The 25,086-nt window shown below is 43.1% G+C and overlaps 1 protein-coding gene across 1 annotated transcript; it reads left to right on the top strand.

Moving 5' to 3' along the window:
* The first annotated feature begins 620 nt into the window (after window positions 1–620).
* MTCH2 (mitochondrial carrier 2) lies at window positions 621–24,240 on the top strand. Its single transcript, XM_066251519.1, has 13 exons — window positions 621–846; window positions 3,534–3,618; window positions 3,762–3,868; window positions 8,154–8,180; window positions 8,364–8,426; window positions 13,055–13,112; window positions 13,360–13,411; window positions 14,675–14,734; window positions 16,131–16,224; window positions 17,814–17,861; window positions 18,914–18,981; window positions 22,309–22,384; window positions 24,030–24,240. Exons 1-13 carry the CDS (start codon window positions 760–762, stop codon window positions 24,114–24,116), a joined length of 912 nt encoding a protein of 303 aa, XP_066107616.1. The 5' UTR covers window positions 621–759; the 3' UTR covers window positions 24,117–24,240.
* Window positions 24,241–25,086: the final 846 nt, after the last annotated feature.

Here is a 25,086-nt window from a genome sequence, read left to right as displayed (position 1 = left end):
GCACTTGGTATGTGCCAGGCTGCCTATTCAACAATGAAAAAAGGCTGTCGGTTCCTGAACTCACGGAGCTCACATTGTGTGGAGACAATAGATAAATAAATTGCAACGATATGTGCTACAGAACGATATGGTGGGAAATAAGAGGAAGGTAAATTTAGAGAGCGATCTGGGAAGGTATTTCTGAGAAGCTAACATTTGAATGAATGCACGAACAGCAACCCACCGATGAATTCATTCATTGTTCCATATCAAACTTAACTTTTTGTTAGCCATTAGTTGTTTTTTTTTATGGTTCTAATGCTGAATACCCTTTGAACCTAATATTGCTGATGCTCAAATGCCAAACGCAAAGGTTAGTCATAACGAAGACTCCTCCCAATTCTTAGTCTTCTGACCTTGCCTTAGCCGTCAGGGTCACACCCCCATTGCCACGCCCATTCATCTTTTTCCGGGCGCGCTTCCCGCCTGCGCAGACGCAAAAGAAACCGCGGTTCCTAGTGGAGGGCGCGGAGTCCACTACGCCACGCATGCGCCCCTGCCCCGTCAGCCCCGCCTAGACCCCTGCGCGGGCGCGCGAGCGCCTGCCGTTTCTCAGGGCGGGGCGGCGGGCGGGGACTGAGAGGGGAGGGGCGCCGCGCTGTGTGTGTGCGTGCGCGCGCGCCGCGGGCGGGCCAGTGAAGCCGGAGGCCCTGGCACGTGACCCGGGACCGGCTCTGTGGCTTGGTGGCTCCGTCTGTCTGTCCGTCCGCGGGTGCCATCATGGCGGACGCGGCCAGTCAGGTGCTCCTGGGCTCCGGTCTCACCATCTTGTCCCAGCCGCTCATGTACGTGAAGGTGCTCATCCAGGTATGAGTCTTCGCCATTCCCTTCCCCGCCCGGCGCCCGCTTCGGTCGCCGCAGCTCCAGCCTTCCCGGGCCTTCAGGCTCCCGGGGTGCCGCTGCTCTGCTGCCCGGTCCTTCCCGCAGGGACAGCTTCCTCCGCCCGCCGCCCTTCCACGGCCGTGGGCCTGGCCGAGCGCTCGCCCCTCCGCCCCGCGGTGAGGCCCGCTCCGTTCCCCGCAGCCAACTGCCGCCCTGCCCTGCCCTGCCCTGCGGCTCCTCTGAACTTTGTCCCCCAACCCCCGGAGGTTGATCTTGCCCCGTCGCCTCCGACGGCTCCCAGACCGACCCTCTCGCCCTTCTGAAAAGAGCATTCACCTCCTTCCCCGCCCCAAACTCAGGACACGAAATCTGTTGAAATTCGAAATTAGAGGGGAGCCAGCATTTCTTTCGCATTTTTTCTTTTCCCGCTGCTGTTATTGCTGCTGTTCTCTTCCGAGATTTTAGCACCAGGTACTCGAATAAACAGGGGACCTCACTCAGAAGTGCTAATGAAGTGTGGCTGAGTCAAATTTCGGAAGGATCCGCTCTGGACAAGCCGCAGCCCATGTGGCTCCTGAGAGTGAAAATCACATCTGTCTGAGCTGGAAATCAGTTCTGCTGAAAGAGTTTTAGCGAGTTTAAGCATATATGTTTCTAATCGACTCGATAAGAATTCTTAGATGCTATTTTATATTCACAGGCAAGTAGGCCAGGTTTTAGCTGATGATAAGCTCTTAGTATTTTCACTTGCCTTTCTGAATTTCCCTGTGATGATCATTCATTTTTCTAAGCCTTCGTTGAAGAGTTTGACATAATTACATCATGCATTGTGCCAAGGAAAGGAACAGCTTTTAGAAGGCCTGCTGTCTTTACAACCTGCCTTTCTGTCAAAAATATACAAGACACTAGGGAGGATCTCATTTCTTATTCTTGAGTTGACGCTAATCTAAATTATGTGTTGCTGAGTTGACCCATGTGGATTCAGATTCTATATGTTAGATGCTATTGTAAAATAAGTTATTTGAATCAATAACAAAGACTTTGATTGAAATGTGTACTACGTTGTCTAAAACAGAATTGGCACATTTGTAGCTAGATAGCATCTGTGATGACAGCATTTTGCAGTAAATCTTGTATGAGCCCATTGCTCAGTACTTTTCCAGAAGGTAGGATTGTCGAGTGATGTTCAAAGCCCTTGCCTCAAAAACTTGAATATCCTTAATCCTAATTACACAAAACCTGTACACTGCCGAGTGTCTCGGGGGTTTCAGTATAATCCCCAAATACGCAGTTTTTAAAAATAGTTGCACAGCAATACTTTCAGGGAGCTGAGTCAGAAGTTCTTTAATTTAGCAGTTTAAGAATTACAGCGGTAGAGCCAAACCATGCCTTACAGTGTTTTCGTTCTCAAGTGTCTCTTTAATACTAAGAAGAATATATTGTAGAAATAAAATGATAATCATTAATTCTAAAATGGCCTTCATTAGATTGTGAATGGCAGTCTGCTGTTTAACATAGCCTTAGCTTGTAATTAGTTCCCGTCAGTTACCCAGCTATATCTGCATATACCTTGCTAACCAAATACGAAGTTGATAGCTTAGTCTTCTCGTTTTGTCCAAATATATGAAATGTGCTAGATTTTCTTAAGAAAATATTTTTGAGCCTCATCAATAAACATTTGCTTTCCTAACAAAAGTTTCCTTATTTTATTTTAAGTTTGATATTAGCCTATCTTAGTTAAATGGCTAATAGAATTTGAACCAAACAGAAACTTGGGAGTTTATTGAAACCAGCCTTATCAATCAACAAAACAAAACAAAACAACTGACGGGGAGGCCCTGGTTGGGGATCGCGGGAGCATTGTCTCAGTATTCCCAAGCTTGCAGGTTTCATCCCCAGTCAGGGCACACAAGAAACAACTAATGAATGCATAAATAAGTAGAACAACAAAGCGAAGTTTCTTTCTCTAAAATAAATTTTTAAAAAGGTCAAAAGAGCCTAACCAGGTGGTGGTACAGTAGATAGACCGTCAACCGAGATGCTGAAGGTTGGAAACCTCAAGGTCACCGGCTTGAGCCGGGGATCATAGACGTGACCCTGTGGTTGCTGCTTGAGTCCAAGGACACTGGCTTGAGCAAAGAGTCACTGGCTAGGCTGGAGCCTCCCCAACTCAAGGCATATCTGAGAATCAATCAGTGAACAGCTAAAGTGCCACAACTCTTGAGTTAATGCTTCTCATCTCTCTCCCTTCCTGTCTCTATCTCTGTCTCTCTCACTTAAAAAAAGAAAAAAACTGCCTGACCTGTGGTGGCGCAGTGGATAAAGCGTTGACCTGGAAATGCTGAGGTCGCCGGTTCAAAACCCTGGGCTTGCCTGGTCAAGGCACATGTGGGAGTTGATGCTTCCAGCTCCTCCCCCCTGTCTCTCTCTGTCTCTCTCTCTCCCTCTCTCTCCTCTCTAAAATAATTAAATTAATTATTTAATTAAAATATTTGAAAAAAAGAAAAAAACTGATAAGGATGCAAGGATGAAGCTGCATTATTGTCTTGGAAAACATACACGGCATTCTAATTTGTGTTAAATATAAACCCTACTTGTGTTAATTCAAGACCTTGCAGCCAAACCATCATGGAAATATTGCTTAGTACTGATATGTTCTCTTGTTTTGAAAGGTGGGATATGAACCTCTTCCTCCAACAATAGGACGAAATATTTTTGGGCGGCAAGTATGTCAGCTTCCTGGTCTCTTTTGTTATGGTAAGTGTCTGATTCACTTGGAATTGGATGATATTGAGGATCATGACAGACTGAAGTTACTGATATAGAAAGTATGTTTCCTTGAAATTTCTTTGTAACCATTTCCTTCAGCTAGAATTAAAATCTCTGACTTGTGTCCTTAGCTCAGCACATTGCAAGCATCGATGGGAAGCGTGGATTGTTCACAGGCTTAACTCCAAGACTGTGTTCAGGAGTTCTTGGGACTGTGGTCCATGGTAAAGTTTTACAGGTAAGAAAATCAATTAATCTTCCCACAGATTTAGATGATCTTTTATGCAATTTGTTCTACTGCTAAGAGCAGTTCCAAAGACATACTTATTACCATGCCCTTTCTTCCTCTTGAAATACCTGTACGTGAAATACCTGTTCTTAATTTTTCCTTGGAAGCAAGTAGGATCGTGTGAAATGAAGTAATGGGTTTGGTTTACATAATCGTCTTCCTCTGCACCAGTTGTTCCGAGCAGAAATCAAATATACTTCTTTGATCTCCTGTACAGCTGATTTTATTTCTTTGAAGGAGAAAGGAAGCTGATTGAAACTTTTCTTTCTGAAGTGATTTTCCTCTTATTTCTAGATTTAACCCCTGGTAAAATGTCTTCTTACAATTTTTTTTTTTTTTTTTTTTTTTTTTTTTTGTGGCAGAGACAGAGAGTCAGAGAGAGGGACAGATAGAGACAGACAAACAGGAACGGAGAGAGATGAGAAACATCAATTCTTCGTTGCGGCTCCTTAGTTGTTCATTGATTGATTTCTCATATGTGCCTTTTTTTAAAATATTTTTTTAATTTTTTTTTATCCATTTTAGAGAGGACATAGAAAGGGAGAGAGAGAGACAGAGAGGGAGAGGGAGAGAGAGAGAGAGAGAGAAGGTGGGGAGGAGCTGGAAGCATCAACTCCTATATGTGCCTTGACCAGGCAAGCCCAGGGTTTCGAACCAGTGACCTCAGCATTTCCAGGTCAACGCTTTATCCACTGCACCAGCACAGGTCAGGCTCTCATATGTGCCTTGATCTGGGGGCTGCTGCAGACCCTTGCTCAAGCCAGCGACCTTGGGTACAAGCTGGTGAGCTTTGCTCAAACCAGATGAGCCCGCACTCAAGCTGGCAACCTCGGGGTCTCAAACCTGGGTCCTACGCATCCGAGCCCGACGCTTTATCCACTGCACCACTACCTGGTCAGGCACAAATTTATTTTTTAAACAACAGAAAAAGATAAAGTAAAGGTCACAATAGTGTTTATTTGTGGGGAGTGGGACCATGCATGGGGTTCTGGGGTAATGAGAGCGATTTTCCTTGACCTAGATCATGGCTATATAGATATTTGCCTTTTAATTATTTATGTACATTTGTATTTTTTGCACTGTTTCTATGTCTGTTATATTTGCATAAGTTTGAAAATTTGGGATTTTTTTTGTTTTTGTTTTTAAACTTAACTAAAGTATACATCAGTTTCAGCGTAGTGGTTACTTTTGGGAAGGGGGATGAGGTGAGAGTGGAATTTAGCTGTATCTGTAGCATTTTATTTCTAAAAAGTAAGAAATCTTAAGCAAAAAGGGCTAAATGTTGACATCTATTTAACCTTGGTGATAGATACATAGGTGAATTATTCTTAATTTTTCTGTCTATTTGAGATGTTTCATGGTATTTTAAAAAACAGGCACACACCCACACCTTCCTTGTTCTCCTCTCCCTGTTCTTCCCCCCGAGTGTGTTCTCCCTGCCCTCTCTTTCTCCTAGCTCTAAGGAACCCCAAGCCCCAGGAGACTTGCAGCCAGGGGAGCGGTGGGCAACAGCAGCTTGTCCTGGGCTCACCCTGAGCCTGTCTCCAAGCCCCTTTCCTCTGACTGCCCAGTGTGGGCTCATTTCTTTCTGAGTGCATCCTGCACTGCCAATAAGTCAGTTACGTTTCTTTTGTTAGCGTTCCTTTTATCAGGGTTTTGTTTTTTTTTTGTTTTTTAGTTTTTCTATTGTTAGAGAGAGATAAGGAAGGGGGGGAGACAGAGAGAGAAAAGCATCAACTCTTATTTCACTTAGTTCCATTTAGTTGTGTATCCATTGATTGCTTCTGATACATGCACTGACCAGGGATTGAACTCACAATCTCAGCACACCAAGTTGATGCTTTATCCACTAAACCACCCGGCCATAGCTTGTCAATTTCTTTTAAAGTTCAAATGCTAAACCTTATCATTTTAATTGTACTGGTTTCTTAGTTGCACCAATTACAATATAGGTCAAATAGCATTGCCCTTTGCTCTATTAATAAAGGTGTTTTAAATGCAAATGCTGTATACTGTTCCGAACAGTCCATGGGAAGGTGTTCCGCTGAGTATGGTTGATAATATAAAACTAATGGGTTTTTCCTAGTGCATTGTTTTGTCTCCTGCTGGCACCAAGGGTTTGTTATCCTCTGTTTTATAACAAAAAATGTGGCAGTGGGTGCTTAACCAAATCTATACAATACTTTCAACCTACATAACATATCAGATGTGCTAATTTTCAAATGTTTACTAGTTGCTTATTTAAATATTAAATTTACATATGATAATACTCAGTACAGTCCTCCTTGTAGTTTTTTAGGCTTTATCCATTCCTATGTTTTATCTGATGAGCAAATCATGATTTTGTTAAATAGTTGCATGAACTAATTGGCTTAGATTTTTAAGTACTTTTCAGCCTTCATTGATTTGAATTGGAAAGGTTTTTCAGACAGTTCCTCACATGTTTCATCCTTCAGTTATTTTGTTAGTTTTTATATTAATATTGTGTTATGCCTGTGGCCTGAGTTTAGAAGCACTGTTCCTGGTGGCCCACGCTGGGTCAGAGTGATGGAGCCTTAATGGGTTTTTGGTGGATTATTTCCTTTCCAGCCACACCCTACTTTGGGCTCAGTGCAAGTGTTGCTGTTGCCTAAGTGAGATTTACATACAGAAAGCCAATTTTCATCTGGTCAAAGAGGTTTACATATAGACTTAGAGCAAAAGTGAAATTTTTGCTTGAAACCAAGTCCCTTTATGTAAAAAAAAAAAAAAGTAAGACAAACGTGAGGTATCCAGGTATCCATTTGAATATGTATGACACATGTAGCCAAAAGAGATAACAAGATTGGTATTATACTTAGTATCAAAACAGCTTATACAGCAAGAAGACAGACCAATTCAGGGTTGATGTAACTGTTAACCTTTACAAGAAAGAGTTCTATATATTATATCTGAACAAGAATTAAATTGAAATCTGTTCAGAATAATGTAGAAGAGACAGGTTGAAAATTTTATTAATGGAGTAAAAAGCAAAGCCTAGCAATGAGTAAGAATTTTTAAACATGCCTAAAACTATTAGAATTAATTCTGGCCAAAAACCTGTCATTTGACCCCAAAACACCATTTTCTTTAATATTGCTTTGTGTACTCTTGCCTCTGATCTTTAAAAACATAATTCTTTTTTGCGAAAGGAAGTGTTATTGCCTGATCAGGAGGTGGCGCAGTGGATAGAGTGTGACTTGGGATGCTAAGGACTCAGGTTTGAAACCCCGAGGTCGCCAGCTTGAGCGCAGGCTCATCATCTAGCTTGAGAGTGTGGGGTCGCCAGCTAGAGTGTGGGATCATAGAAATGATCCTAAGGTCACTGTTTTGAGCAAGGGGTCACTGGCTCAGCTGGAGCCCCCCAGTCAAGGCACATGTGAGAAAGAAACCAGTGAACAACTAACATGCCACAACTACGAGTTGATGCTGCTCATCTCCTCCTTCCTGTCTGTTCCTCTCTCTCTTGCTAAAAAAAAAAGAGAGAGAGAGAGAGCTGTCTATTTTTTAAATCTGGTGTGACTAGGAACTTAATTGTCTGATTCTTTCATTTTATGTAGCCCATCTTCCATTTCTGAAACATCCCACAAGTATCTCTTCTGTCAGCATAGTCTGAGCTCCAGTGGTATTCATGTTCTCTTCTCTGGTAAGAGAAAAAAATCTCTTACTTGTTTTGGAACTAGATACAAAAGACAAAGTGAGGCGATTTCAGCTATTCAGACTCGACACCAGTTCTTTTGTACAGTGCAGAAAAGAGCCTTGCCCTAATTTGGTATTGGTCCTGCTTTTTCCATGAAAAAGCCATGAGAGTTTTTCTGTAGCCTTAGTCTAAACTGTGCTTTCACCATCTTGTTTTCTATTAAAAGTGTATGTTTAGTAAATGATGTTTGGGGTTTTTTTGTTTCATTTTTTATTCTTTTAGACGAGAGTGTTCATGCGCATTTTCTTGTCATTCAGCTGCCCAGTATGTTAAACTTAGCCACACAATTGTCTTAGACATACTTAACTTACAACTGACTGACTAAACTTAGAAGTTAAGGACTGTGATGGCTGAGCAGTTAAGGTGTTGGGCTTGAATTAGAAGTTAATTGGAGATTTGCAGCAAAAAAAAAAATCAGTGGTTTTACTATCTACTGGTATAGTTTTCATTATGTCCTCTCTCACTGACACTATGGTAGTCCTAATGATTCTTTCCTTTCTTTTCTCTTCTTTGCAGCATTACCAGGAGTCTGACAAGGTTGAGGTATGTTGGAGCTGATTTGTATGCGTGGGCCCATTTCCTTTGCAAGTTACTGTTCTTTTTTCCTCTTGAGGAGAAGGGACAGGCAGTCCGTTTCCCTTTCATCTCAGTGAGTGGCAGGCCTCCTGTTTGAACAACTCTGTTTAAAACCATCAAGATATCTATCGTCTTTTATTTGATTTCCAGGAGTTAGGACCTGGAAATGGACAGAAAGAAGTCTCATCTTCCTTCGACCGAGTTATCAAGGAGGTAAGAGATGAATGATGTCCTGTGCTATTTCCCTAAATCAGGATGTGCAGGGTGGCAGTTTCAGGATCATCAGACCTGTCTGTGCAGTGTCTGTTCTGAATGAAATTAAACTTGAAATATAATTTGGGCTTTACTATATGTATAACATGAAAAAAAGAGAGGAAAAGCTTTGCTTGTTGTTTGGAATAGATGCATTTGAAGGAGCTCTGGCCGGATGGCTCAGTGGTAGAGCGTCAGCCTGGCGTTCAGGGGTCCCGGGTTCGATTCCCGGCCAGGGCACACAGGAGAAGCGCCGATCTGCTTCTCCACCCCTCCCCCTCTCCTTCCTCTCTGTCTCTCTCTTCCCCTCCCACAGCCAGGGCTCCATTGGAGCAGAGTTGGCCAGGGCGCTGAGGATGGCTCTGTGGCCTCTGCCTCAGGTGCTAGAATGGCTCTGATTGCAGCAGAGCGACGCCCCAAGATGGGCAGAGCATTGCCCCCTGGTGGGCATGCCGGGTGGATCCCGGTCGGGCGCATGCAGGAGTCTGTCTGACTGCCTCCCCGTTTCCAGCTTCGGAAAAATACCAAAAAAAAAAAAATCAAAACAATTTTACCCACTCATTTCATCTTTAAAATTGAAGGGGTTTCTTTTTTTTTGGTTTTTTTTTACAGAGACAGAAAGAGAGTCAGAGATAGGGACAGACAGACAGGAATGGAGAGAGATGAGAAGCATCAATCATTACTTTTTTTTTTTTTTTTTTCTTTTTTGCATTTTTCTGAAGCTGGAAACAGGGAGAGACAGTCAGACAGACTCCCGCATGCGCCCGACCGGGATCCACCCGGCACGCCCACCAGGGGGCGATGCTCTGCCCATCCTGGGCGTCGCCATGTTGCGACCAGAGCCACTCTAGCGCCTGGGGCAGAGGCCACAGAGCCATCCCCAGCGCCCGGGCCATCTTTGCTCCAATGGAGCCTTGGCTGCGGGAGGGGAAGAGAGAGACAGAGAGGAAGGCACGGCAGAGGGGTGGAGAAGCAAATGGGCGCTTCTCCTATGTGCCCTGGCCGGGAATCGAACCCGGGTCCTCCACACGCTAGGCCAATCATTACTTTTTTGTTGCAACACCTTAGTTGTTCATTGATTGCTTTCTCATATGTGCGTTGACCGGGGGCCTTCAGCAGACGGAGTAACTCCTTGCTGGAGCCAGCGACCCTGGGGGGGTCGAACCTGGGTCCTTCCGCATCCCAGTCCTACGCAGATGAGCCAGTGCTCAAGCTGGCGACCTCGGGGGTCTCGAACCTGGGTCCTTCCGCATCCCAGTCCTACGATCTATTCACTGCGCCACCACCTGGTCAGGCTGAAGGGGTTTCTTTTTTTTTTTTTTTTTTTTTTTTATAATTTTATTTTTTTAATGGGGTGACATCAATAAATCAGGATACATATATTAAAGATAACATGTCCAGGTTATCTTGTCGTTCAATTATGTTGCATACCCATCACCCAAAGTCAGATTGTCCTCTGTCACCTTCTATCTAGTTTTCTTTGTGCCCCTCCCCCTTTCCCTTTTCCTCTCCCCCCTCCCCTCGTAACCACCACACTCTTATCAATGTCTCTTAGTCTCACTTTTATGTCCCACCTACGTATGGAATAATGCAGTCCCTGTTTTTTTCTGATTTACTTAAGATCCCACCATTTTGCTGTAAATGATCCGATGTCATCATTTCTTATGGCTGAGTAGTATTCCATAGTGTATATGTGCCACATCTTCTTTATCCAGTCATCTATTTTTTTTTTTTTTTTTTTTTTTAGAGAGGAGAGACAGAGAGAGAGAAGGGGGGAGGAGCTGGAAGCATCAACTCCCATATGTGCCTTGACCAGGCAAGCCCAGGGTTTTGAACCGGCGACCTCAGCATTTCCAGGTCGACGCTTTATCCACTGCGCCACCACAGGTCAATCCAGTCATCTATTGATGGGCTTTTTGGTTGTTTCCATGTCCTGGCCACTGTGAACAATGCTGCAATGAACATGGGGCTGCATGTGAATGGGACTACATCAGACTAAGAAGTTTTAGCTCAGCAAGAGAAACTGATAACAAAATAAACAGACAGCCAACTAAATGGGAAATGATATTTTCAAACAATAGCTCAGATAAGGGCCTAATATCCAAAATATACAAAGAACTCATAAAACTCAACAACAAACAAACAAACAATCCAATAAAAAAATGGGAAGAGGACATGAACAGACACTTCTCCCAGGAAGAAATACAAATGGCCAACAGATATATGAAAAAAATGCTCATCTTCTTTAATTATTAGAGAAATGCAAATCAAAACTGCAATGAGATACCACCTCACACCTGTTAGATTAGCTATCATTAACAAGACAGGTAATAGCAAATGTTGGAGAGGCTGTGGAGAAAAAGGAACCCTCATTCACTTTTGGTGGGACTGTAAAGTAGTACAACCATTATGGAAGAAAGTATGGTGGTTCCTCAAAAAACTGAAAATAGAACTACCTTATGACCCAGCAATCCCTCTACTGGGAATATACCCCCAAAACTCAAAAACATTGATACGTGAAGGGGTTTCTATTGAAAGTCTTCTGGTAGAATTGAAATCCTCTGGTACCAAAGTCTTAAAATAGCATCCAGGCCCTTTGTGTGTTAGATATTATATACCCAGAAGTGCTTTTACCACATCATTCTGATCTTAAAATGTTCCTCATCACCCATGTCTCACTCCCATGCTCTCCCTTTGGAGCTGGTTTCATTCCTGACTGAATAGTCAGGGCTTTCAGAACTACTCATTGCTCAGTCTTGCTGTCGTCTGATTATCTGTAGTGAGGCCACAGTCATCTACTAGCTATTGCCATCTGAAACACATATTCTAAAATAAACCTCACTCTGAGTCTACATGTCAGAAGAATCAGCTTGGTTTTCTGTACATTTTCATGAGCTGAATTTATTTAAAAGTAGAGATCAATATATTAATAGGCATATTGTATTTTCTCAACTTTAATTTAGCCCATCCTGTTCCATAGGATCTTTTCAGAATTACCATTGGAATAGGGGTGAGGAATGTCTTAACTAAGTGAAGATAATGTTTAAATGCAAACATGAATGACCTGCTCTGTTTACAACTACCTTCAAGTATAGTAATTTAATTTTCTTTACTACCTTCTTATGGAGTTCTGTAAAGAGAAAGATAAACTAGGATAAATATAGCAGCTCTAAGATACTGCAGGGTTGTAGGGTTGTGGTCAAAAAACAAGTCAAGCCTGACCTGTGGTGGCACAGTGCATAAAGCGTTGACCTGGAAATGCTGAGTTCACTGGTTCAAAACCCTGGGCTTGACTGGTCAAGGCACATATGGGAGTTGATGCTCCCAGCATCTAAAAATGAATAAATAAAAAATTAAAAAAAAAAAAGTCGAAATTCTGTTCTTCCAGAGATATTGGTACAGATTAAACCGAGCGTGACATTTGTCTAGCGTAGGTATCAGAGTCTCTGAAATCACAGTGAAAGCAACCTAATAATCTCAATAGGGGCCTCATAGTTTTATTCCAGCTCAGTGACTATTTGCTGGAGACCCTTCCTGTTTATTTGCTTTCCTTTTTCTTATCTGTAAAATTGAGACAATAACAGAAATCTCTACAGAGAAAATTGAAAAATAACTATAAAAACATGGAAATACGCCTGACCAGGCGGTGGCGCAGTGGATAGAGCATCAGACTGGGATGCGGAGGACCCAGGTTCAAGACCTCTGAGGTCTCCAGCTTGAGCGTGGGCTCATCTGGCTTGAGCAAGGCTCACCAGCTTGGACCCAAGGTAGCTGGTTCGAGCAAGGGGTCACTTGGTCTGCTGAAGGCCCGCGGTCAAGGCACATATGAGAAAGTAATCAATGAACAGCTAAGGTGTTGTGACGAAAAACTAATGATTGATGCTTCTCATCTCTCTCCCTATCCCTCTCTCTGTAAAAAAAAAAAATTGAAATCCATTAGTGAAAGGTATGGTAGGGCCCTGACCGGCTAGCTCAGGGGTAGAGCATCAGCCCAGCATGTGGAAGTCCTGGGTTCAATGCCAGGTCAGGGCACACTGGAGAAGCACCCATCTACTTCTCTCCCCTCCTCCTCTCCCTTTTCTCTTCCTACAGCCATGGTTCAATTGATTGATTCGGGAGAGCTTGATGACCCCAGGCGCTGAGAATGGCTCCAAGGAGCCTCTGTCTCAGGCGCTAAAAATAGCTTGGTTGTGAGCATCTGAGGTTGCTGGGTGGATCATGGTCAGGGTGCGTGCAGGAATCTGTCTCTCTGTCTTCTCTCTGCTCACTTAAGAAAAAGAAAGAAAGAAAGAATCTGTCTTCTCTCTGCTCGCTTAAGAAAAAGAAAAGAGAGAAAGAGAAGGGAAGGAGGGAGGGAAGGAAGGAAGGATGCTAGGAAGGTGGTAGGAAGGTAGGAAGGTAGAAAGGTGTGATAGAATGGCAGTATATTATACGGTGTGCATTCAAGCTCCTTACCCTTCCTGACTACAGGGCACAAGATCTATGCCACTCACTTTCTTATTCTACATACAGTCTCCACCCACATTATTTTTACAAGAATTTGAGTGTCATTTCTTTAGATTTCAGAAGTGTGTGTTCATTGTTTCTAGACAACACGAGAGATGATGGCTCGTTCTGCTGCTACCCTCATCACACATCCCTTCCATGGTATGTTTGCAGTTGACACCTGAAATCTGATTTCTTACCTCTTTTATAACGTGATCTCTGCTGCCTGCTTAGATAGTTGACATGGGAGTTCAGTAAAGTGCCATACTTGTAATTTTTTCTTGCATGTTTTGGCTTTTATTCAATTTATCCAGATAGCAAAAGTGTCTTTAGGTAGGGAAACTTTTTTTTTTTAGGGCTATCAGAATTTATCTCGTATAGTTTAAATTTTTTTTTCTGTGTTCTGTAGTAATCACTCTGAGATCCATGGTGCAGTTCATTGGCAGAGAATCCAAGTACTGGTAAGAGTTTTTGTTTTCAAGTATTCAAGGAGATCTCTTGAAGCCAGAAATATACTGCTCACAAAAATTAGATATTTTAAAATTATTATGAAGCAATACAAAAAAGAAGCATTTGATTTTTTTTAATTAAACAAGAACATCAGAAAAGCAAACGACAAGTCAAAGAAAATTGTTCAATTATGCAAATGAGATGCAAACCCAACTTGTACAGTGTGTCCGTAAAGTCATGGTGCACTTTTGACGGGTCACAAGAAAGCAACAAAAGACAATAGAAATGTGAAGTCTGCACCAAATAAAAGGAAAACTCTCCTAGTTTCATATCTATTCAGTGCAGTTCGATGTGGGCTCACAGATATTTTAGGACTCCTTAAGGTAGCTATCCTGTGTAGCCTCTACAGACTCGTCACTGACTGATGGCCTACCAGAACGGGGTTTCTCCACCAAACTGCCGGTTTCCTTCAACTGCTTATCCCACTGAGTAATGTTATTCCTGTGTGGTGGCGCTTTGTTATAAACACGCTGATATTCATGTTGCACTTTGGTCACGGATTCGAATTTAGCAAGCCACAAAACACACTGAACTTTCCTTTGTACCGTCCACATCTCGACTGGCATGGCCGTGGGCTCCTCCGCTGTATACATGGTATTACATCATCATCTGCGCATGCGCACATGCTGCCACATCATCCTACAGAAACTGGGAGGGTTTTCCTTTTATTTGGTGCAGATTTCATATTTCTGTCCTCTTTTGTTGCTTTCCTGTGACTGGTCAAAAGTGCACCATGACTTTACGGACACACTGTATTTCATTGGTGAAAATGCACTATACAAAAGGCTGAAAGTTCTGGAGTATCTCTGTACGTTCCCTGATCCCCTAATTCTTGTGAGCAGTTTATTAGAGCAATAGTGCTTGACATTGTTATGTTGTCTTAGCGTTTACAGAGCAAATTCATATATGATATATGATCTGTATGAAAACCAGTAAATAGAAGAAAATGGCCCCAGCAGGTTTAGGAGCTTACCCGGGATCTCAATAAGTTACAGAGCCGCAGAAGCCAAAATCCACACTGACTCCATGCAGTTCCATCCTTAGGTAGTAATATCTCCACTTCTGTGTCCACATTCACGTGTCCTCGCAGAGTGAGGGTGGTAGAGGGGTGGAGGGGGTGTGGATTTTACCTCGTCAAAAGTGATCATTGAACATTTTCAAAATAGCTTCAAAATAATGCTAATGTATTTTACCTTTCCTTCCTGTGTACCTAGTGGACTTTGTGACTCCATAGTAACCATCTATCGGGAAGAGGGCCTACTAGGATTTTTTGCGTGAGTAAATTGCTGATTTGTGTGTGATTTTTGTAAGTGGAAAGCTTTAATGAGAATGAGGACATAACTCTTTAGTTGTTGAGGAAAATATACTCTCTGGGTTTGCTTCACATTATGGTCTGTTTAGACCCTGCTTGCTTAAAGTCTTATAAAGATCCCAGACTTTTGCTTCTGACATTAAAACATTTGAAATGGAGGGTTTGTTTGTTTGTTGTTGTTTTGACAAATTCATTCCAAGTTTCTATCCTTATAGTAAGTTTACAGTATGTCCCATTGATAAAATAAGGAAAATTAATTTTTTTCCTTTTTTTTTTTTTTACAGTAACAAAGAGAGTCAGAGAGAGGGATAGATAGGGACAGACAGACAGGAACAGAGAGAGATGAAAAGCATCCATCATTAGTTTTTTGTTGCGACACCTTAGTTGTTCATTGATTGCTTTCTCATATGTGCCTTGACCGCAGGCCTTCAGCAGACCAAGTAACCCCTTGCTGGAGCCAGAGACCTTGGGCTCAAGCTGGTGGAATTTTGCTCAAACCAGATGAGCCCACACTCAAGCTGGCGACCTCGGGGTCTCGAACCTGGGTCCTCTGCATCCCAGTCCAATGCTCTATCCACTGCGCCACCGCCTGGTCAGGCATCACTCACTTTTAAATTAACAGTAAAAACTGCATTAATAAGTCCTTTCAATAAAACTTTAAAATGGTTCTTGTTAATTTCAAAGTATTTCTGCATAGTTGATTTTATTGGTGTATCAAATACTGTGGGAGATGGGCAGAACAGCCGTTATTCTCATTGTAGAGATTTTTAAAAAATGGATGCTCTGGGCAGTTCATTTGCTGCTGGTCATATAGCTGATAAGTGACAGAAGTAGCATATGAAGCCTGGTCTTCAGTGAGTGGGATCAGACTCATCCCACAATCCATGCCGCCTCACAGATCACTGAGATTCTTGAATTGCGGGTTTTTATGTCTCTCACCTCTATCTGTATTTGAGCCATTCTCATTTTGTAATTTTTCTCATTTTTTGCCCTGCCAAAATTGAATATCAAATATAGTTGAGCAAAAACCATATTTAAGTCTCTTCTTCAAAATAGGCAACGTTTTGGCCTCCCTGCTTATAGTTATTAATAGTAAGGTGAGCCATTGGCCATAGCTTAGAGGAGTATAGCTGACCTGCATTTTAAAAATAGTAGTGAAAGTCATTCGAGATTAGCCTCAAGTACAATTGTATCAGTTAGACTGAACTAGTTATGAGGGCTAGGTTCTGGTATTCAATGTCTTTTTAGGTCTTTAGAATGTTTTAAAATCTCTTAATTCTTTGGGAAGTGTTTGTATTGAGTAGATTATCTTTTCACTGATTATATTTCTTGATTATCCTTATTGTTTCTTCATGTAGGGGTCTTATTCCTCGCCTACTAGGTGACATCATTTCTTTATGGCTCTGTAACTCACTGGCCTACCTCGTCAATACCTATGCACTGGACAGTGGGGTAGGTTGTGACCTGGATGAGATGTGCATATGCGGACTTCACTGTATTCACCCAGCAGCTAGGTTAGCTCTAAAGTAAGATGGTGGTGTGTTGTGTGCCACACTCATCATGTAACTAACATCAGTCAACTTTTCTAAGGCTAAGGGGATGACCTATACTTTTACCATAGAGAGATGTACCTAAAAAGTCCTAAAGTGCAGCAGAGTAAGCCAAGAGATCTATCCCTGTCTCTGTGCTGCAAGGAGGTCACTTCTTTATTTTTATTTTTTTCTTCTTTTCCAAATGAGAAGAGGGGAGATAGACTCCTGCATGTGCCTGAACAGGAATCTACCTAGCAACCCCCATCTGGGGCTGATGCTTTGCACATCTGGGGCCATGCTCGCAACTGAGCTATTTTAGAAGGGTGGAGAAGCAGTTGGTCGCTTCTCCTGTGTGTCCTGACTGGAAATCGAACCCCAGACACGCACCAGGCCAACGCTCTACCACTGAGCCAACCAGTCAGGGCAAGGAAGTCACTTCTTTATTGTCACTTAAATTTAGAGGACACCAGGAAGCAGGACAATTTTATAGTGTAGTCAAGGTGGGGTTTTTCTGTTTTGTTTTTTTCTGAATTTGGAAACGGGAAGGCAGACTTCCGCACGCGCCCGACCGGGATCCACCCGGCATGCCCACCAGGGGGCGATGCTCTGCCCATCTGGGGTGTCGCTCTGCCGCAATCAGAGCCATTCTAGCGCCTGATGCAGAGGCCACAGAGCCATCCTCAGTGCCTGGGCCAACTTTGCTCCAATAGAGCCTTGGCTGTGGGAGGGGAAGAGAGAGACAGAGAGGAAGGAGAGGGGGAGGGGTGGAGAAGCAGATTGGTGCTTCTCCTGTGTGCCCTGTCTGGGAATCGAACCCAGGACTCCTGCGCGCCAGGCCGACACTCTACCACTGAGCCAACCGGCCAGGGCCTGTAGTCAAGGTGTTTTGTGTATTCTGAAGTGTTAAGGGGATTCCTATATTGGGCTTTCTAGAAACCTCAGTGGGGGAGGTTTGGGGAATTAGCCTTTCCTAGAAGTATTATCTCCCCCGCCTTAGCAGTTGTGGACCTCTTAGTACGCAAGCAGCCCCACAGCATGGTGGAAAATAGAACACACTCGGGTCAGATTGAATATGTGTTGTAAGCATTTTGAGTATAAAGACTGACCTCCAAGGCATCTAGTACACAGCGGGGTGTATACAGAGGTAGTGACTTGTCTCAAGTGTGTGATAAATGTAGTTTCCAGGGATTGTATTTTGGGGACATGGGGGAAAGTTACCAATCTTATTTTCTTTTGAAATACTGAGGTTATTACATTTGTTCCTAAAGCCATCTTATAAATTCTTTTACTGTGAATTTGTCTGTTAATGTTTAATCAAGTGGATCATTTTGACCACTGCCTTTTTATGCTCATAATCAGTTTCTTGTTTTCATCTTCAAAATTAACTTTCAAGCTGTCAAAAGAAACTGCTAATTCAGAGATAGCGTATATTGATATGGTTGAGGACAATTAGCTGTTAATATCAACTTAATTTTCTTACTCATTCTAATAAAGGCTTTCTTGTTTTAGGTTTCCACCATGAATGAAATGAAGAGTTATTCCCAAGCTGTCACAGGAGTGAGTTGTTGGTTTATTTTAACTTTCTAGGAATTATTTTAGTTTAAATTTGGCCTGTGTTATCCCTGCTTTAAAGCAATCAGGTTTTTGCAGGAAAGTCAGATTTGTCGATGTTTGTCATAGGTAAGAATAACTGAGTCTGCTGCACAGTAGCAGTAATAACAAGCCCACATGGTTTGGTGTTCAGTTTTCAGTGGGGGGATGTGGGCATGTCTAATCACAGCCCTGTCCCTGGTGCTCAGGCCTGCTGCTCACTGCAGCCTGCTGACCTACCACAGAGAACGTCACCCCCTTTAGTCAGATGGAACCTTCCAGTATTTGACTTCTGAAGTTGCTTCCATTGTTTTTGGAAGGGTGCTTGTGTTTTCTTACTTTCTTCAGAAATGTTTTGAGATTGAATTTAGTTATATTTGTTTTCGTGTGTGTGTGTGTGTGTGTGTGTGTGTGTCAGAGAGAGAGAGAGACAGGGACAGAGAGAGGGACACATAGGCATTGACAGACAGGAAGGGAGAGAGATGAGAAGCATCAGTTCTTCATTTCAGCACCTTAGTGGTTCGTTGATTGCTTTCTCATATGTGCCTTGACGGGGAGGGGGGGGGAGGCAGCAGACTGAGTGACCCCTTGCTCAAGCCAGCAACCTTGGGCTCAAGCTGGTGAGCCTTGCTCAAACCAGATGACCCCGTGCTTAAGCTGGCGACCCCAGGGTCCTCTTTGTCCCATTCTGACGCTGTATCCCCTGTGTCACTGCCTTTTAAGGCTATATTTTCTTTTAAAGATTGTAGTTCATTTTATTTGTGTGAGAACTCAATCATAGAATAAGAGAATTCCTCTAGCTTTTAATTAAAATGTTAGCTTTGGTGGTATACTAAGAGAAGGAAGCATCTCCAGGCTCAAAAATGTATAATTTAATCTTTCCTGAGATACTGAGAAAACAAAGCCCAATGTTGGAGTATTTGACCACAGTGGGAGTAGGACTTTAAAGGAGGAGAAAGAGGAGATTGCAGACAACTGGGACTCACCTAATAACTTAGCTGTCTTTTTACTTTTTGCAGTTTTTTGCCAGTATGTTGACCTATCCCTTTGTGCTTGTCTCTAATCTTATGGCTGTCAACAACTGTGGGTAAGTGCATTGCATTTCCTTTTTTTTTTAAGCATTCAGTTTATTAATTTTATTATTATTTCTATAAGAGGAGGGGAGATAGTGAGACAGACTCCTGCATGCACTGCAACCAGGATCCACCTGGCAACCCCACCTGGGGCTGATGCTCGAGTACTAAGCTATTTTTAGAGCCTGAGGCTAATGTGCTCCAAGGAAGCTATCCTCAGTGCCCAGGGCCACATTCAAACCAGTTGAGCCATTGGCTATGTGTGGGGAAGAGGGAAAGAAGGGGCAGGTGGAAGAAGCAGATAGTTGTTTCTCCTGTGTGCTCTGATTGGGAATTTGTCCATACACTAGGCCAATACCCTATCACTGAGCCACCGGCCAGGGCTGTTTTATTTTCTTTTTAATGTATTGATTTTTATTTTTTATTGATTTTTAAAAATTTTTTATTTACTTATTCATTTTAGAGAGGAGAGAGAGAGGGACAGAGAGAGACGGGGGGGGGGGAGAGACAGGGGGGTGGAACTGGAAGCATCAACTCCCATATGTGCCTTGACCAGGCAAGCCCAGGGTTTCGAACCGGCAACCTCAGCATTTCCAGGTCAACGCTTTATCCACTGCGCCACCACAGGTCAGGCCAATTTATTGATTTTTAGAGAGAGAGGGAGGGTGAGAAAGAGAGAAACAATTTGTTGTTTCACTTACTTATGCGTTCATTGATTGATTCCTTTATGTTCTCTTACTGGGATCAAACTCAGTATTAGGATGATGCTCTAACCAACGGAGCTATCCAGCCAGGGCAGGGCTGCATTTCTTATCCTAGTACTAGTAGTTGGCTGCCTGTATGCTTGACAGGCAAGGCAGTCCTGGTAGGAATCTGGGGGAGAAAAGTATAGTTGATGATATTACTAGATTTTCTAATTCTTTCCTCTGTATGTTCCATGTACCAGTAGCGGCATTAACTTATAAGTAGCCACCTCATATCATATCCCTTTTGGAGTAGAGAAAGGCATAAATAATGTTTCTCAAATACTTATATAAATAATGTACACTTACTAGTATAGTATAGATAGATACTGTTCTAAAAAGGGTGAGAAAGTTATCAAATTATCCTTTTTTTTGACAGAGAGAGGGACAGATAGGGACAGACAGACAGGAAGGGATAGAGATGAGAAGCATCAGTTCTTCATTGTGGCTCCTTTGTTGTTCATTGATTGCTTTCTCATATGTGCCTTGATGGTAGAGGGGGGGTTGGCTACAGCAGAGCAGTTGACCCCTGCTCAAGCCAGCAACCTTTGGCTTCAAACCAGCGACCCTTGGGCTCAAGCTAGCGACCATGGGGTCTTATCTATGATCCCATACTCAAGCCAGCAACCCTGAGCTTAAGCTGGTGAGCCCGCACTCAAGCTGGCGACCTTGGGGTTTCAAACCTGGGTCCTCTGCATCACAGTCTGATACTATATTCACTGTACCACCACCTGGTCAGGCACATCATTGTTTTAAAAGAGGACATCGAAAAGAAAGTTGATGGAATTTTGAGCACAGTTATATTATATTCTGTTTGTTTTGTGATTTGTGGAGCAGCTGCCGTGTTTTAGCTCAGGGCATACTTGAAGTATGAGTTAAGTATGTTGTTATTCCTTGCAGTTTTTGAAGAGGAAGTGACTATACCTGAATAAGAGCATGTAGTCACCACTGTTTACATCTATTATCATAATTAGGGTCTTTTAGCCTGGCCTGTGGTGGCGCAGTGGATAAAGCGTCGACCTGGAAATGCTGAGGTCGCCGGTTCGAAACCCTAGGCTTGCCTGGTCAGGGCACATATGGGAGTTGATGCTTCCAGTTCCTCCCCCCTGTCTCTCTCTCTTTCTCCTCTCTCTCTCTTTCTCCTCTCTCTTTCTCTCTCTCTCTCCTCTCTAAAATTAATAAATAAAATAAAAATTAAAATAATAATAATAATAATTAGGGTCTTTAAACACCATTTAGTTTTTCTCTTTTTTTTTTTTTAGTTTTTCTCTTTTTTTTAATGTTAACTTTATTGACTTTTAGAGGAAGGGAAAGAGCAGAAACATACATCTGTTCCTGTATGTGCCCTGGCCGGGGATTGAACTGGCAACCTCTGCACTTTGGAACAATTCTCTAACCAACCAAGCTATTCAGCCAGGGCTAAACACCACTTGGTTTTTGAATCCCCTTTTCCATACTTTGGTTCCTCTTCAGATGCCATCAGTCTTTCTCCTTTTATTTTATTTTTTTTTTATTTTTTTTATTTTTTTTTCTTTTCATTTTTCTGAAGCTGGAAACAGGGAGAGACAGTCAGACAGACTCCCGCATGCGCCCGACCGGGATCCACCCGGCACGCCCACCAGGGGCGACGCTCTGCCCACCAGGGGGCGATGCTCTGCCCATCCTGGGCGTCGCCATGTTGCGACCAGAGCCACTCTAGCGCCTGAGGCAGAGGCCACAGAGCCATCCCCAGCGCACGGGCCATCTTTGCTCCAATGGAGCCTTGGCTGCGGGAGGGGAAGAGAGAGACAGAGAGGAAAGCGCGGTGGAGGGGTGGAGAAGCAAATGGGCACTTCTCCTGTGTGCCCTGGCCGGGAATCAAACCCGGGTCCTCCGCATGCTAGGCCGACGCTCTACCGCTGAGCCAACCGGCCAGGGCTCTTTCTCCTTTTAAATCTGCTTTTTCTACACTTTTTTTCCCCCAGCAAGTAAAGGACGAATTTATTGGCCGTGCAGGAAGAAAGTCAGAGGAAAGGGGGCCTTGGCGACAAATTGGGGGGTCAGCCTGGGATGAACTGCCACTGCCTGCTGCTGTCCTGGTTGCAGGCCTCATGGGGTCCCTTAGAGCTTAGGAGAAAGAGAGGGGCAAGGAAAATGTGCCTGGGGGAAGAGGGGAAGAAGGGGGAGAGAAAGGTGTAGAGTGCTCCTGGAAGGGGATTGCTAAAGATTTTACTGGTTGATTTTACAGATGTGGTGGGGGGGCGAGAAGTATCAACTCAGAGTTGCTGCACTTTAGTTGGTCATTCCTTGCTTGTCGTATGTGCCCTGACCTGGCAAGCCCAGGGTTTCCAACCGGCAGCCTCAGCATTCCAGGGCAGCACTCTGTCCACTGCGCCACCACAGGCCAGGCCCCTTTTCCTACTCTTTAATCATACAGTTGCTGTGTTCTGTTTATTTGTTTATTCAAAACCTAAATATAAGGGAGGGAAATTTATCAGAACTAGAATTGAGTCTCAGGAAGACTTCTTGGGAGGAGAATATTTGACAGATTCGCTGACCTCTTGAGAGAATGGTTTGTAAATATTAATTTGAATGGCTCGTATTGTTTTCCTATTTCAGGCTCGCTGGTGGATGCCCTCCTTACTCCCCAGTATATAATTCTTGGATAGACTGCTGGGGTGTGCTGCAGAAAGAGGTACTACTCCTCTCCTCCTCTCCTTTTGCGCCCCCCAGTATACTTACTCTGTTTTGGTTTTCTTAAGTCATGTCTCTGGAATACCAGGTTAATTCTTGCAGCTCAGCTTTTAGCTACCGTTTCTGTGCCCTTTACAATATTCCGTACGTCCCTCTGGCACAGGAGCGATATGTGCTGCTTAGAAATCATCCAGGGGGCGATGAATAGGACTCCCCAGGTGGGATGTAGACGGCATTTGAGTGATTACTTTAAATTACAAATAGGCTCTGGGTGAACAGTTATCCTGATTGTTAATATGGTGGCTTTGATTTCAGATTTTTTTTTCCATCTTCACTGTTTTCTAACTTCTCAGAATCTCCTTATATGTTCAAGTGTTTTCCTACAGTATGGTAGAGAGGAAACTGAGAGGTTGTTTATGACATTATTTGTTCACAGTGATGTTGATAGAGCTGGTCTCGTACTTCTTTAGTCTTGTTAGTGGTTGATTTTGTTCAGACTCCAATTTATTGTTTGTCATTGCTGTGACAATGACATATATCATCTGTAACCAAAAATTCCTGATCCGTCTAGGCAGAGCTTTATTAGGAACCAAAATACACTGACGACAGCGTACTAAATTTTAGTACAGGTTCATTTAAAATGGCCATCAGTTTAAAGCTGTTTTTGGGCAGGGAGCACTTTTGATAGGATTGTAGAAGAAAATATATGATGAAGCTGTTTGTTGCATTATATTCTAGCACTAGAGCTACATATGAGCAAGGCCTTTGTTCACAGAGCTCAGGCCTCCGCAGCCTGAGGCCGAATGAAAGGGCCTAAGTGCTGCTGTGGTTGCTTTTGCTCAGCGGCCGTGCCTCACAGGCCCCTCTGAATCCAGGCTAGACCTCCTGAATGATTTTCATACAGACCCAACATGAACATTCTGGGTTTCAGTCTGAGTTTTACACTCTCAGCCAATCTCCTGTTATCCCTGTAAGTGTGTAAGACCACGGCGGATCCTGACTGGAAATTTACTACGTATGAGGCGCTATGCTAAAAGCTTTCCATGTGTCAGCTTATGTAGTCCTCAAAATCACCACGTGAAGTCTGTGCCATTTTTTACCATCCCACGCTACACATGAAGAGACCGGGACTTTGAACAGTAAATAACACCAGTTATGTTGCATGGCCTGTATCTGGGAGAGCAGGGTCTATGTGCAGGCTGTCCAACTTCGGGGTCTACTCAGTTAAGCTCACACGTTGTTCCTTTAACTGTAAGATCATATGAGCACTCCCTAGAGACCTGACCGTTCCATTATAAACTAAATAAAAGCTAGCACTTACTGGGTGTTAGGACTGTCCTCAGCACTTTGTGTACATATGACTCATTTGATAGCACAGCTAGCAAGTGGCAGAGCCAAAATCCAAACAGGGAATTTTGTCTAAATAAGTAAGAAATTTTTGCCTTATCCTCGTGGCAAAATTGTAGTTAGTTCCACAAAAGCTCAGCGTGGGTCAGAGAGTACAAATTGTCCCTCTGTAGTGATAGTCCTGGTTTTGTCCTTGTCATTTAGTTATGTCTCCCAGAAATGCGTCTTTGGGTTCTCTGCTCATTAGGCCGGCTGGTCTCATCTTCACACTAGACTTGATTTGTATTTTTTTTTTCCAGGGAAATATGAGCCGAGGAAATAGCTTGTTTTTCCGGAAGGTCCCCTTTGGGAAGACTTACTGTTGTGACCTGAGAATGTTAATTTGAAGATGTGGGGCAGGGACAGTGACATTTCTATAGTCCCAGATGCACAGAATTATGGGAGAGAATGTTGATTTCTATACAGTGTGGCGCGCTTTTTTTAATAATCATTTAATCTTGGGAAAATGGAGGTGTTTGGTGTCTGCTTTTTTGTTTTTTTTCCCAGCACAGCATAGTTTACCACTAATATTTCCCCTTTACTTATAATGAAATGGGACGGTTTTTGCTCCAGACTTTTTATTTTACTTAAACAGAAAAAAGGTTGCATTTTCCTAAATATTGTCATGTGATTTGAGTCTTAATTCAAGACTTTGTAAAATGAAGAGTCCAATCCCAAGAAAAAAAGAAGTAATTCCATAAAATCTAAGAAAATTAGTAAGACAGACTATATAGGAGGCCATGAATGATCCTTTCTTTAGTGGCCCCGAAAACCTCAGCAGCATCGGCCAGAATCTGCTCCATCATATGCCTCTACGTGTGTGTCATCAGTTCAGCCTGACCCTGGACAGGCTCTGCCCGAGGCACCCACACCTTCAGTCTGTTATTGTCACGTCATACATTGTTGCCAGCAGCAGGAAAAAACACAATTTTAGAGAATATGCAAAATTTGGAAAGGAAGCATATTGCCCCCCCCCTTATTTTTAAAGGCACTCTTGTCATTTAAAATTAAGATGAAAAGCAAATGCTACAGCAATATCCCTTCTCTAAAAGCTCAGCCTCTGCCAGTCCCTAAAGACACCGTTACACAGTTCTAATTGTACATACTCTTTTGTTCAGTTTCTGTTTCCTTTTTGTTGTTGCTGGTGAGTAGTTTTTTTACTCCCTATGACACCCTTGGAAAGTGTCCTTGTAACTTCCTGTGAGGTGATGCAGTCCACAGGGTTCTTAGGATATTGCCCACCTCGCATATCAGACCCTCAGTTAGGCATGTTAACATTTATAGAGGGGACAAAATCACTTTAGAAGGAAATGAATT

Source organism: Saccopteryx bilineata, chromosome 1 (assembly GCF_036850765.1).
Source record: "Saccopteryx bilineata isolate mSacBil1 chromosome 1, mSacBil1_pri_phased_curated, whole genome shotgun sequence".
Lineage (NCBI taxonomy): Eukaryota > Metazoa > Chordata > Mammalia > Chiroptera > Emballonuridae > Saccopteryx > Saccopteryx bilineata.
The sequence above is the reverse complement of the archived record's forward strand: the minus strand, read 5'-3'. Positions and strand labels throughout refer to the sequence as shown.